We start from the raw sequence: 13,190 nt of genomic DNA on the forward strand, positions 1-13,190 counted from the left end.
ATCGAAGGGATCTAACGCATGGATTCCATCTGGGTAAGCATCGTCTGCCTACGTGAATTAACAGTAGAAACTTTTTGAGCGCGAATCGTTGTTGCCCAACTAACTGCATTGCTTTTCGAATAGGATTGATGCAGCGCTGGCTTTTCGGCTGATGGTTAGGATGGATACTAGCTTTATGCGTGATTCTGAACGCAATGTGATGGGATTTTACATCCCAGCGGTGGTTGCAACCACCATCTCGTTGAGGGATTTGAAAGATAACATCTGCGCTAAGTACCCCTAGGGCTATCACGATTCAGTTGAGTTCCAATATCTCAATAGCACGGAGGGAAGATATGTTCCACTAATTTCCGACGAGGATCGGGGAATTCTTTTTTGCTTTGAATGATTCTTGCCGTGTCGGTAAAATTCGTATCCATGTGGACAGGGTCTAGGCATCATCTGGTGTTGGGGCATCATCAGGTGGTCGGACATCATGTCTCTCTACTGTTGCTGCCTCTGCTACTCCTTGTAGGTCCACAGCAACACCATCTATCCCCTGTGCTAGTGGTAGCCAGATCGTTCCTGCGGTCGATGTGGAGGACGATGCAGAGATTGAGGATCCGTCTCCTCAAGATGATGAGGATGAGTTGATGTTTCCTGAATTGGTAGATCGATGCAGTAAGCAGGCAATGGAGGATCAATACATGGAAGATATTGCACAAGGTGCTAGATTTGATGACACTGATGATGAAGAGAAGGATGAGAACAATGACAGCCTTGTTTTAGCCGATTACGAAGGTGATGACTTGCCAACAATTGAGTGGAACAGGGAGGATCATCAGCTTGCAGAAGGCACCTTATTTCAAACGATGATGGATTGCCGTAATGCAATTACTACATATTGCATTCTCACCAAGAATGATTATGAGGTTATTAAAAGTGAGCCAGGTAGGTTCACAGTTAAGTGCTCATACAAGAGATGTAGGTGGAGGCTGCATGCATCCACAATGCTCAGAAGCACCATGGTTCAGGTACTACGCCAACCAGTTGTGTATTTTAGATCACGGTGTAAAATTTGTTAACTGTTGCTGACATCCCTTATCATTATGTTTCAGATAAAGAAGAACTCGATCGACCATACTTGTCCACCTCGAGCGGGAGCGCCAGAGGAGAAATCAAAGCTAGAGAAAACTAGGTGGTTGGCAGATGCAATCATAGATTGGATGAGAGAAACTCCATCACTTGGTCCAAAAACACTCATAACCAAGATATTTGAGAAGTTTAATATAAAAATACCTTACATGAGTATGTTCTATGCAAAGGAAATGGCTCTTGACAGGTTACACTTTCAAAGCTGAAGTGGAGATGGCTAGTCCAGGCAGTGTTGTAGCGATAGACAAGCATACAGTTCCCTACAAATTGAAAAGCGGGAGGATAATGCAGAAGGAATGTTTTAGAAGGGCTTTTGTTTGTTTCAAAGCTTGCTGGAAAGGCTTTCTTGACGGTAGAAGGTCTTATTTGGCCGTGGATGCAACAGCTCTTCATGGCAGGTTTAAAGGACAGCTAGTTGCTGCTACTGCAGTTGCTGGACACAATTGGACGTTCCCTGTTGCTTATGGAGTTTTGGAGGTTGAGTCAGAGGAAATTTGGACTTGGCTTCTGCAGAATTTGCGCGACCTTATAGGTCATCCACCATGACTTGCTATCCACACAGACGCTTGCAAAGGTTTGGAGAGTGCAGTAGAAGCAGTATTCCCTGGAGTGAAGCATAGGGAATGTATGCGACACTTGGTAAAAAAAATTACAAAGAAATTCAAGGGTAAAGTTTTTACTGACAACCTATGGTCAGCTTCATACACATGCAGCATTAGGAAGCATCTGTTTTATTTGGATGTGTTGTATAAACAAAAACCTGGGGTGAAGGAGTACTTGTATGAACATCATGGTAGGGTGTGGTCAAGAAGCCAATTCAATGGAATCAAGGTAGACTATGTAACAAGTAACCTTGCGGAGAGTTTCAATTCAAAGGTCAAGTCATTGATAGGGCTTATGTTGTGGCAAATATTTGATAAGATTAGGTAGATGATCATGATAAAGATCGATCTGCATCAAATAATTTCATCCACAAAATATGTTGGCCATCTCATGCTACCATCTTTGATTAAGTCTTTGCATGCCAGGGCAAAACAATTGAAGATGAAATGCATCAGAAAAGGAATTGAGGTTGAGGTAACCTACACTGACAGTAAAAACAGGCAATGGAGGTATCTAGTGAGTTTGGTTGATAGGACATGCCATTGTAGGCGATGGCAGATCCATGTGATACCCTGCATACACGCATTGTTTTTCATGAGTGTTGTAGGGGGTGCAGAAGGTGAAGTTGATCAGTATGTGTCAGAGTATTTCTCTGTTGCCAAATTTAGGGTTGCATATGCTATGAATGTTCCTACCTTGTTGAGAAAAGACCAATGGATGAAAGTCGACCCAGGCTTCAAACTTTACTCTCCAGTTTTGACTAGACCGGCAGGTAGGCCGAGGAAGAATAGGATCAGAGCTAGTGCATAGGGTGGTGCACCGATTCGACGATTTAAGTGCAAACATTGTGGAACCCCTGGACACATTGCTAGGCTTTGTAAAAATCAAGTTGACCTAGCTTTTGGAATGGAAGATCAGGCGGGAGCAGCAAATGCAGAGGAGAATGAAGCAGCAATTCAACATGAGGAGATTGAAGCAGTGAATCGAGAGTTGCTTGAACCGATGGATCGAGAGCTGCTTGAACCGATGGATCGAGAGCAGAGGGAACAGATGGATCGAGAGGCCGTTCAAGAAATGCATAGACAGCTGAGTGAAGCAATTGATCGAGAGTTGGGTAACCGATGGATAAAGAGCAAATTGTAGAAGAAAGGGAAGAAAATGCATTAGAAGAAACAACACAAGCTTCGTATGATATGGCTGTCTCGGTCTTGGCACAACCCGAAGAGCAGATTGTACAAGCAAGAAAGAAAATGCATTAGAAGAAAGAGCACAAGCTTCGCATGATATGGTTGTCTCGGTCTTGGCACAACCCGAAGAGAAGAAGAAGAACAAGAAAGAGGGCAAAAAGAAGGTAGACATCTGTAATATCCCTGCTAGGGTTACCCGGAGTAAGGTGGTGGACCCAGCGAGTCATACCAGGAGCAAGAGAAAGATTTTATTTTGAACAATTAATTTGAATTTGTATGAACAATTTGTATTGGGGATCCTTTTGTATTAAATTCGAACTAGTGTGACATTCCCAAGTTTGTATGTTGAATAATCACAATAATGTATGTATTATTGCAAGTTTTATATGGTCATGCACCTCGAATAAGTTCATCTCTTAAGCCACATTTATCATTTTCTAAGTGACTAAACTCAAAAAAATATAGTTTTGGGTTTGGTTTAATTCAAAATAATTCAAAATACTTCAAAACATGGTGGAACCTTCCCATGGAGTCTTGTTATGTTACCTACAACCTAGAGAAATAATAATGGAAAAGGAAATATAGAGATATGAAGTTTTTCCCAAAACCACTTCCTAGTCCATGAGCTACTAGCTATGAAGATGCAGGGCTTTCTACTCAACACACCTACCAAATACCCACTATGCTTACAAACTTTGTCCAAATGAGTCCAAATTCGTCACACTTGTGTATCTTTGGAGTGCAGACAATATCACGTCAGCCAAAATGTACTATATTGTTCAAATAACACAATTTTTATGCCAAAAGCTTCTATTTCCGTTACTCCCTTTATTATTTGGGTGCCCCTGTTTTACTTAGTTTTACTAAGTTTCCCCCCTCCGGGTCCACTTGTTTTACTCAGTCCTACTCAGTTGTGCCCTTCCGTTAAACATCTCCTCACTTTTCCCCCTCTTAGTTCTACTCAGTTTTCCTCACTTGTACTCACTGGCTGATCTCTGATTGGTCGAGATGTATGTCACACGGATCTTGGTTGGTTGATAGCTCAACGTACACTTGCACAGTTGGATCATTTATGATCGGACGGCCTGTATATCTTTCTCTACCTCGATGGACGCATACGGAGAGAAGAGAAGAGCACATACCTAAGAACCCTGGCAGTCGCATATTCCAGTCGCATCTTCATCTCTCCTATTTCCTCTCTTACATTGGCGGTCGCGGCGGTGCGGAACGTCAGCGTGCGTGCAGCGGCGCGGATCTAACTGTGCGTGCGGCGGCATGGATCTAACAGTGCGGCAGCGTGGATCTAAGAGTGCCGGTGAGGATCTAACCCTCAGAAATAGTTGAAATGTCTCTCTCTGTCTCAGTTTCGTTTCTCTTCTTAGATCTATTGATGATGAAGAACACCAAGACGGCGGCCGTGCCGACAGTGGTCATCGATGCCAAGATCATTGAAGCCATCGCCTACAACATCGTTGCGACGACGCAGATCCAGCCTTCAATGTCGGAGCCTGCCGATGTCTCACTTCCGTTGCCCTCCTCAGATCTGTTGCTGATGAAGGACACCAAGACGGCGGCGGTGCCGAGAGTGCGAATCGATGCCAAGACGATTGAAGCCATCGTCTACAACCGCGCTGCGAAGCCGCCGATCCAGCCCTCCTCAGATCTGTCACCGATGAAGTATACCAAGACGGCGGTGGTGCCAAGAGTGGTTGCGAAGCCGCAGATCCAGCCCTCCTCCATGTCCGAGTTTGCGGATGGGCAGATGAACACCCCTCAGCCGCCCGTCGTCCCGGCCCTTCTAGCCCATCGCTGCGCGGCCGTGTTCGACGCCGCAAATTGGGATAAATTATGATAAATTTGTATTTTTCAATTTCAAATTGGGATAAAATTGTTCGAACTACTACCTCCGTCTCAAAAAAGCTTCTCCACTTTCTCGATGTGTCCATGTACATCCGTATGTATGATTTGAATTCTATCCCAACTTGGTTGGGAAGATTGATATGTATTTGATCCGAGAGGCTAGTACATGCTTTCACTTTTGGGATCCCTTCACTTTTATAAGATGTTCATGCATGCTAAAATTATCGCGCGCATTACTTAGCACAACTAGGAAATTGTACGCCAAAATACAGTGGTTAGAGCCACACCAAAATACAGTGGTTAGAGCCATCTACTGAATAACAATTCTATACTATCTAAATCATCTACCACAACCACATAACTGCTAGGACAGGGATGACACCTAATAAAACTGCCCAGATGAATCTACTTTTCTCCTCTCCTATCACTTGAAGTTCATGTTCCAGATTTTCTACCACTTGATCAAATAAGTGTCTCAAGTATCAACTTCTCCTTGCGTATAAGCTCTTAATTCTTCTTTTGTTCCTCCACAACACGCTTCAGCTCGAATATCATCAGGTTTTATGGGCCAATTCATCACCTAAATTGGCCACCTTCTCCTCCAAATCCATCCTCTGGCTACACCACTGGGTTGATTCATCTTGGTATGCAATGTACCATGGATCATCGGCTTTCCTAGCAAACTGTAACAATAATGGAAAAAAGAACAACCGAAATCACTCCAACAGGCCATGGCAGCACTTCAAATTCAACGATAGTACATAAGTAGAAGCTAGATACCTTCACTTCCGACGAGGTAGGAGGAGTAGAACGTGTCCACGACATGATCGAATCCCCACCCTCGCCGGTGTACCCGCTACGACCAGACATTGAGGACTATTTCGCACCTGCAAACTCCAATAAATTACGAGAACCGAATCGATTAGGGGGCGGGGGAGGCAGAAGTGGAGGTCTTACCAAGCTATACTACCAATTGGTGCGCGGAACAAATCCCAGTCGTCTTGGGCAGCGGATCTGCTTGCGGCGGACTTTCCTGTGGTGGGTACAATGCGTGCGGACGAAACAAGTGCTGGAGCCGTGGTTGATGTGCAGCGTCGCAGTCCGTCCGACGCCGCCGGGGGACAGAGCCGGCGGCACGACGAAGCGCCGGTGATGGCTGCTCCGTCCGAGGGTGGGGAACGAGCTGCCAGCGGTTCTCCGATGACTAATGAGATACACAACACTAGGTTCCATCCATGTTTAGCCTAAGATTCACTTTAGATTAAGCTACCAAAATAGTCACCTGCTGGGTCTAGCTTAGGAAAAATTAATTAGCAAACTTGTTGCTTCTCTCTAACTAAAAGTAGGGATATATGCCTTTTCACTAAGGGCGATCCCAGCGGTCATTGGCTGAGGTGGCCCCACAGAGCGGCTCTGTATGATTTTCTCTAAATAAATAGATGACCCCAGCGGTCATTCGCTGCAGAGGCCCCACAGAGCGGGAATATATGATTTTGTCTAAATAAATAGACGACCTCACTAGTCATTGATTGCGGCAGCCCCACAGAGCGGCAATATATGTCTTTTCCTGAAAAATACACGACCCCACTGGTCATTGGCTGCGGTAGCCCTATATAGCGGCCCCATTTGTCATTGGAAGCACCGTGTATATAATGAGCAAATAAATGGGCCCACACGGCAGCGATAGATGGATGGCTGCTCCGACGTGTCTCCTGACCCTGTGCAGCCCCACCCGTCAGAATAACGGTCAAAACCTCTGACCAGATTGCTACCGGCCGTTCCAGCACTTGTGAGTGTTTCAAACTAGAGGGAGGGGAAAACTAAGGAAAAGTTAAGCGGCTGGGGAAAACTGAGCACAACTAAGGACCCGAGGGCACGAAAATAGAAATCCCAAAGAAATAACTCAATTTGCACTTTCATCAATATTGCACATCTGAGAGGATTGAGGAATTGATATGCAATAAAATTGCTAGATAGGCATATTCGGGATGAATGAATCATGAGCATGATTTTATATACTTCCCAACATATGTGCTCATCTCAATTTACTCACATTTGCAATGAAGATGTTTCATTAAAATATTTGCAAGAAGCATAATATTTGCAAATCAAGAGATTCATGCCAAGATGCAACCACACGGTTGAATGCTAGAAAAATATGCTTGAGAAGATACTTGTTACCGAGATAGCATTGGTGTGGATGTAATAGATATCAGTTTGTTGACCATCCTAGCTTGCCTCAAATTACCATTGAGTCATCACTTTTTCCAAGAGTGAGACAAGCATCCAATGCATGTTCATTGTATCTAACACAAAGGTAAGTACAATATGGTCCCCAAACTAATGGGGTCTGAAGTAGTTAGACACACTACAAAATATAGAACAAACTCCACACATAACTATGTACATATAGATATGAAATTGAATTTCATGCACATCTTAGCCAAATAGGATTTGATGAAGTTTACCCTATATATTGGATCAAAGAAAGTAACACATGCCATAAGATGTACATATATTAAATATGCATGTATAATACTTTCAAGAACCAAATTAAGATACAATTTGAACAAAACACCAATTAAATCAAGAAACAATTGTTGTCCAAATTATATCAAAAAATCAAATTCCTTATAAGAATCTAATTAAACTCAAAAACAAAGGTATGAGATAACCAACTACCAAGAGAGAAAGATTCCAACAAATAAACCAAACCATCAACACTTTTAATGATGGCACAAAGTACCAAAAAGAAAAGGTTTGTCTCCAAAACAAAATTCTTGATAATGATCAAGAGATGTTCAACATTAGGATTTTTCATATGAATACAAAATGCACAAAACTAGGATCATCATGCTACCTATAACTACTAAAAATGCTAAGAAAGTTCAAGACAAATTAGATCCATAAGATGCAAGGAAGATACATGGGAGTCAAAGCACAAAAATTCATGGAAATAAATAAGGAAATTAAACACAAGAGCCCGTTTAAATATGATTAATGAATCTCTACCTCATAATAGATTGCCAATTGTCCTAGGACAAAAGGTATTATGAAATATTTCCCGGTGGTAGTTTGTAAGTATACCTAAGATCATATTTACAATAAATAAAGCATATGGTAAAATATAAGAGTTAACCATCATGCAAAGAGAGTTTCTTGATAGTTTCAATTAGTCATAGCAAAATGCAAATAAATTAATAGCATAACTTGAAGCACATGGTTTCCCAAAAGTGTATTGAGGGACACGTTGTGAAAAACCATGCCAAGAAAAGCACTCACAAATAATATCCACAAATATATTAGCAATGAAGCCATTTAAACAAATTGGAACTTGTTTGAGAAAACATGCTACATAGGAGAGAGATAATTTACAATATCAATTCTATGTGACACAACCTCAAGTGCTCACATTTTCTATGCTTCAAATATGCACAAAACTTATTACTCCCCCATAATGTGATAATAAATTTATTTTCACAAGAGGCAAATAAGATCCAACTAGAGATAATTAATGGACATTAAATTTTAATTTCTCATGAGAATGACATGCCACATAGAGACTAGGTAATCTTGCAATATCAATTCTAAGTGGCATTTCTCAAGTACACACATTTTTAGTATTGTGACATGCCCAAAGGCATATCACTCCCCCATAATGGGATAGTCCATTAATCACTCACAAGAGCCATATAAGATACAAACAAGATGAAATAGGCTAAAAACGAACACAAATACATGGTGTGCAAGCAAATATACATACACTTGATTTCTCAAGATACATCAAATAGGAAGCACATCATATATCAACACATGATACGAACAAAACTAACACATGCAAAGGGGCGAGAAACTTTTAATGTAAGTAAGTTGAGAACATGTTACCGCAAGGAGGAACATTGGATATATGATAGAAGTAAGATGATACAAATGACTTGTCTCGAGATAATATAAATGATGAAGATCCCTCAATTCTTCATGATGTAGCCAAATCTCCAATGCCCTCCAACAACCACCTATTGATAAAGTTTTATCTTGTTGGTCCCCAACCAAATTGGGTCCTAAGAGGTTAGTCACAATAGCTTTGACAATCCAAATGGTTAATTTCTTGACATCACTTTGAGCACCAACATATTTGGCAAACACATTGCCAACCTCACCCTAGTGAATAGAATAAACATCATCAATTATGATAGGGTTGGATGAGGTACCATTAGTGGAAAAGGAGGAGATGTGGCCCTTCTCACGACATATGTAGCAAGTTCTTCTCTTCTCCTTCTTCTCACTTGATTTCTACACAACGGGAGCATCAGCTTGATTCTTCTTGGGAAGTGGCATTTCTTCAACTGGAGGTTGATTATGAGTTTGAATTTGAGGCCGCTTCCCTTTTTGCTTATTCTTCAAAGGGCAAGATCTAACATGGTGCCCTTCAATATTGCACTTGAAGCAAACAATCTTAGCCGGATCTTTTACTTGTACTTGGACCTTCTTCTTCTTGTTGTTCTTGGACTTGCTCTTGTTATTGGATTTGAATCCAAGTCCACTCTTGTCATTGGGGGTTTTTGCACACTCAACATCGTGTCAAGTTTGCATTTACCTTCATGACTCTTCACCAAGTCGTTCTTCAAAGAAGTGACTTGGGCATGGATCTCTTTGATTTGCTCTACATGGTTAGTAACAAAACAAGTACTAGAGGAAGTAGAACCTTCATTGTTAGAGCAAAAAGGCAAGGAAGATAATGCATCACAAGATTTAGCAATACTATGAGTGGATAAATTATTGGGACTAGAACATGGCAATATACCATTTTGAGTAGTAGTTCTAGTGTCCACATGAGGCTCATAAGATGTTACCTTTGATATAATAGCCTCATGAGCTAACTTTATCCTATCATGGGAAGCTATAAGATCATCATGGGAGTTGGAAAGCTCTTTTAGGTTGGAAACCTTAAGTTGCTCATGTGACTCGGTGGGTTTGGTGAGCACACTCTCAATGACCCTTGAGCCCTTTTTGAGTGGCTCAAAATTCTCAAGGAGTTTAGAATTAATAAACACAAATACATGGTGTGCAAGCGAACATACATACACTTGATTTCTCAATATACATCAAGTAGGAAGCACAACATATATCAACACATGCTAGGAACAAAACTAACACATGCAAAGGGACGGGAAACTTTTAATGTAAGTAAGTTGAGCACATGTTACCGCAAGGAGGAAAATTTGATATATGATAGAAGTAAGATGATCCAAATAACTTGTCTTGAGATAATATAAATGATGAAGATCCCTTAATTCTTCACGATGTAGCCAAATCTCCAATTCCCTCTAACAACCACCTATTGATCAAGTTTTAGCTTGTTGGTTCTCAACCAAGTTGGATCCTAATAGGTTAGTCACAATAGGTTTGGCAACCCAAATGGGTTTTTTCTAGACACCACTTTGAGCACCAATATATTTGGCAAACACATTGCCAACCTCATCCTTCAAATAGAATAAACATCATCAACTATGATGGGGTTGGATTAGGTACCCTTAGTGCAAAAGGAGGAGATGTGACCCTTCTCACGACATATGTAGCAAATTCTTCTCTTCTACTTCTTCTCACTTGATTTCTCCACAACGAAAACATTAGCTTGATTTTTTTTGGAAGTGCTATTTTTTCAACTTGAGGTTGAATATGAGTTTGACCTTAAGACCGCTTCCTTTTTGCTTCTTTCTCAAATGGCAAGATCTAACATGGTACCCTTTAATATTGCACTTGAAGCAAACAATTTTAGCCGGATCTTTGACTTGTACTTGGTCTTCTTCTTGTTGTTCTTAGACTTGTTCTTGCACATGACTTGACATGGGGAACTGGGACACCTCACGGCAACCGTCACCGAAGATTATATTCCGATCGCCCCAGCCATCGCCGGCTGGCGCGCGGTGCCGTCCAGCCGATCAGGAGGTCATCGATCGTTTCTTTCCCCAGGCCGGGACCTCCATTGCAGTCGCAGAGAGAATATCGGAGGTCGCCTGCTCCGTATCACGCGCGCGACGCGCCTGCTCTCGCACGCATCGGTCGCCGTGGAGATTATATTCCCAGGTCCGGACGCTTTCAGTTCCATGTCGCCGTCGCCACTCCTCGACTCTCCGTGGCTCGCCCCCTCTATAAATTCAGCGCGATCGCTCTTCGAATCGACACAGGGAGCAAAGCTTCACTCAAGGTTGTGGGTGCTTAGTTAGCTTCGCACGGCCGACTCTTCTCCGATCGATGGCGCGCCTCCTCGCTTTCGCCGTCACCGCCACGCTTCTCATGGTGTGGAAGAGAGAAGCCGCCATGCATGTTTCAGACTTTGTACGCGATAGAATTTTGCATTGTCAAACATTTGATCCGCGCATTGTTGTTTCTTTGTTTCCAGGCTCAGCCTGGGCAGCTGGCGTCTGGCGCTCGCACGTCGCCGGGGGAGGCGGAGGCCTTCTGGCGCGCCGCCCTGCCCGGCTCCCCCATGCCGGACACCATCTTCGAGCTACTGCACCACGGTGATCGCATCCGCAGCACATGAGCCAAACAGGGCATGATTTAGTAGTGATGGTTATCTCGCTCACATACCTATTTGCCTGTAATGCAGACACCGGCGTTCCGGACGGCGCGGTCGAGGCCGCAAACGACGATGATAAACCGCCCATGAACTTCAACTACGACGACTACAGGGCTCCTCCCCGGAGCGAAGCCACCGCTGCCCCATCTCCTGACGTGCTGCTCCGCGCCGCCGTGCGTGACGAGGAGACGGTGTTCTTCCTCGAGGACGCAGTGCGCATCGGGGAGAGCCTTCCCTTGCACAGCAGTACCAAGCTAGCCACCGCCGCTGCCTCTGCCGGGGAGGCGTCGGCACGACTGCCTCTCGAGCTGTACACCGTCCACTCCGTGAGGGCGGTGGAGGGGTCTAGCTTCGTCGTGTGTCGCGGCGAGCCTGGCCACGGCGCCGTGTACGGATGTCGCGCCACCGGCCCGGCGAGGGCTTACGTCTTGGCTCTGGCCTGCGAGCGCGGGGACGCGGCGGTGACCGCGGTCGCCGTGTGCCGCACCGACACGTCCCAGTGGGATCCCGATCACGCGGCGTTCCGACTCCTCGGCGTGAAGCCCGGCGGCGCCGCGGTGTGCCACGCCGTGCCCGATGCGCTGGTACTCTCGGCCAAGAACGGGAAGAGCTCCACCGCAAATTAAGTGCCCGACGTACGTCCACGACTCCGCGTTCCCGTATTTGTATGTCGTGATGCAAAATTTCTTCCAAGGACTGTATAAGGTTCATCAGTATAGCTGTTGTATTATTTGTTTCTTGGGTTGTTTCTTCCCGTGTATGTTGCAATGCGCTCTCTAGAGTGATATATGGTATACTTAAAATAAAGGATGCATGTTAATTTGGAATTGTATACAAAAGCGTTAAATTCAAGTTTTTGGACTGGTTCGATTCGTACAAAATTTGAATAGCATTCAATTTTGTTCAATACTATCACCGTATAAAAAAAACAATAATATAAATTTGGTCAAAAGTAAAGGTTTACTAATTATTTCCACGAATTATATAGATAAAGCATGAACATTTCAAATACCAAATCAATATCAATAGGTCAAACATAAAATATATTTTTATAATATATTTATTCAGTATTTTAGATATTTCTACATAATTAGTCAAACTTAGCAAGCCCTGACTTTTGAATGAATTTATAGGCCTTGCTTTGGAACATACGTGGTGTTTCAACAAATCTAATGGAATTTAGAAAAAACATTTCCCATTAATTCATGGAACCTCTAAAATATCAAATATTTCGGTAGGATCCAAAATTACTTAGGTATCGAAATGTTTGTCCCCATCCCAATCTTTAACCAGGTAATTACCCCCATGCCACACAATCCCCCCTTGCCATTTTCACTCAACAAGTGGATGCCACATTTAGAGTATAAACGGATATGATAACTTTTGCACCAAATACATTTTTGAATCTGTTTTAGAGAATCCATATCTAGTTTGAAGAAATCCAACGGATAAGGATATCTGATTCCGAATTTGACACCGAATACGGTATGGGATATGGTATGCTAAATTGCACCAGATTATCCGTACCTGAAACTTATTTAGGATCATCCATTGGTTTTTATCTGAATAATCCATTTTTCACCCGAAACGTCAAATATATAGAGCATAGTTAGTAGTTACCATGTTCCCGAGGTCGTCCTTCAAACAATAGACCACTTACATAGTGATCTATCGAATATGAAGACCAAACTTGTTAGGATACATGGCTATTGAAGCATGCTTCAGTGTTATCCTGCCCTTGTGTTTACGTTATTGCATTGATATGAACCTACTTTGTTTATGTGGTTATGTTATATTTTCGCCCTGAGTCTGCTCCGTTTTGT

At 43.0% G+C, this 13,190-nt stretch overlaps 1 protein-coding gene across 1 annotated transcript; it reads left to right on the forward strand.

Moving 5' to 3' along the window:
- Nucleotides 1-11,039: 11,039 nt before the first annotated feature.
- On the forward strand, nt 11,040-11,993 carry LOC124657180 (BURP domain-containing protein 15-like). Its single transcript, XM_047195774.1, has 3 exons — nt 11,040-11,123; nt 11,188-11,308; nt 11,356-11,993. Exons 1-3 carry the CDS (start codon nt 11,040-11,042, stop codon nt 11,991-11,993), a joined length of 843 nt encoding a protein of 280 aa, XP_047051730.1.
- Nucleotides 11,994-13,190: the final 1,197 nt, after the last annotated feature.

This window comes from Lolium rigidum, chromosome 5 (genome assembly GCF_022539505.1).
Source record: "Lolium rigidum isolate FL_2022 chromosome 5, APGP_CSIRO_Lrig_0.1, whole genome shotgun sequence".
Classification (NCBI taxonomy): domain Eukaryota; kingdom Viridiplantae; phylum Streptophyta; class Magnoliopsida; order Poales; family Poaceae; genus Lolium; species Lolium rigidum.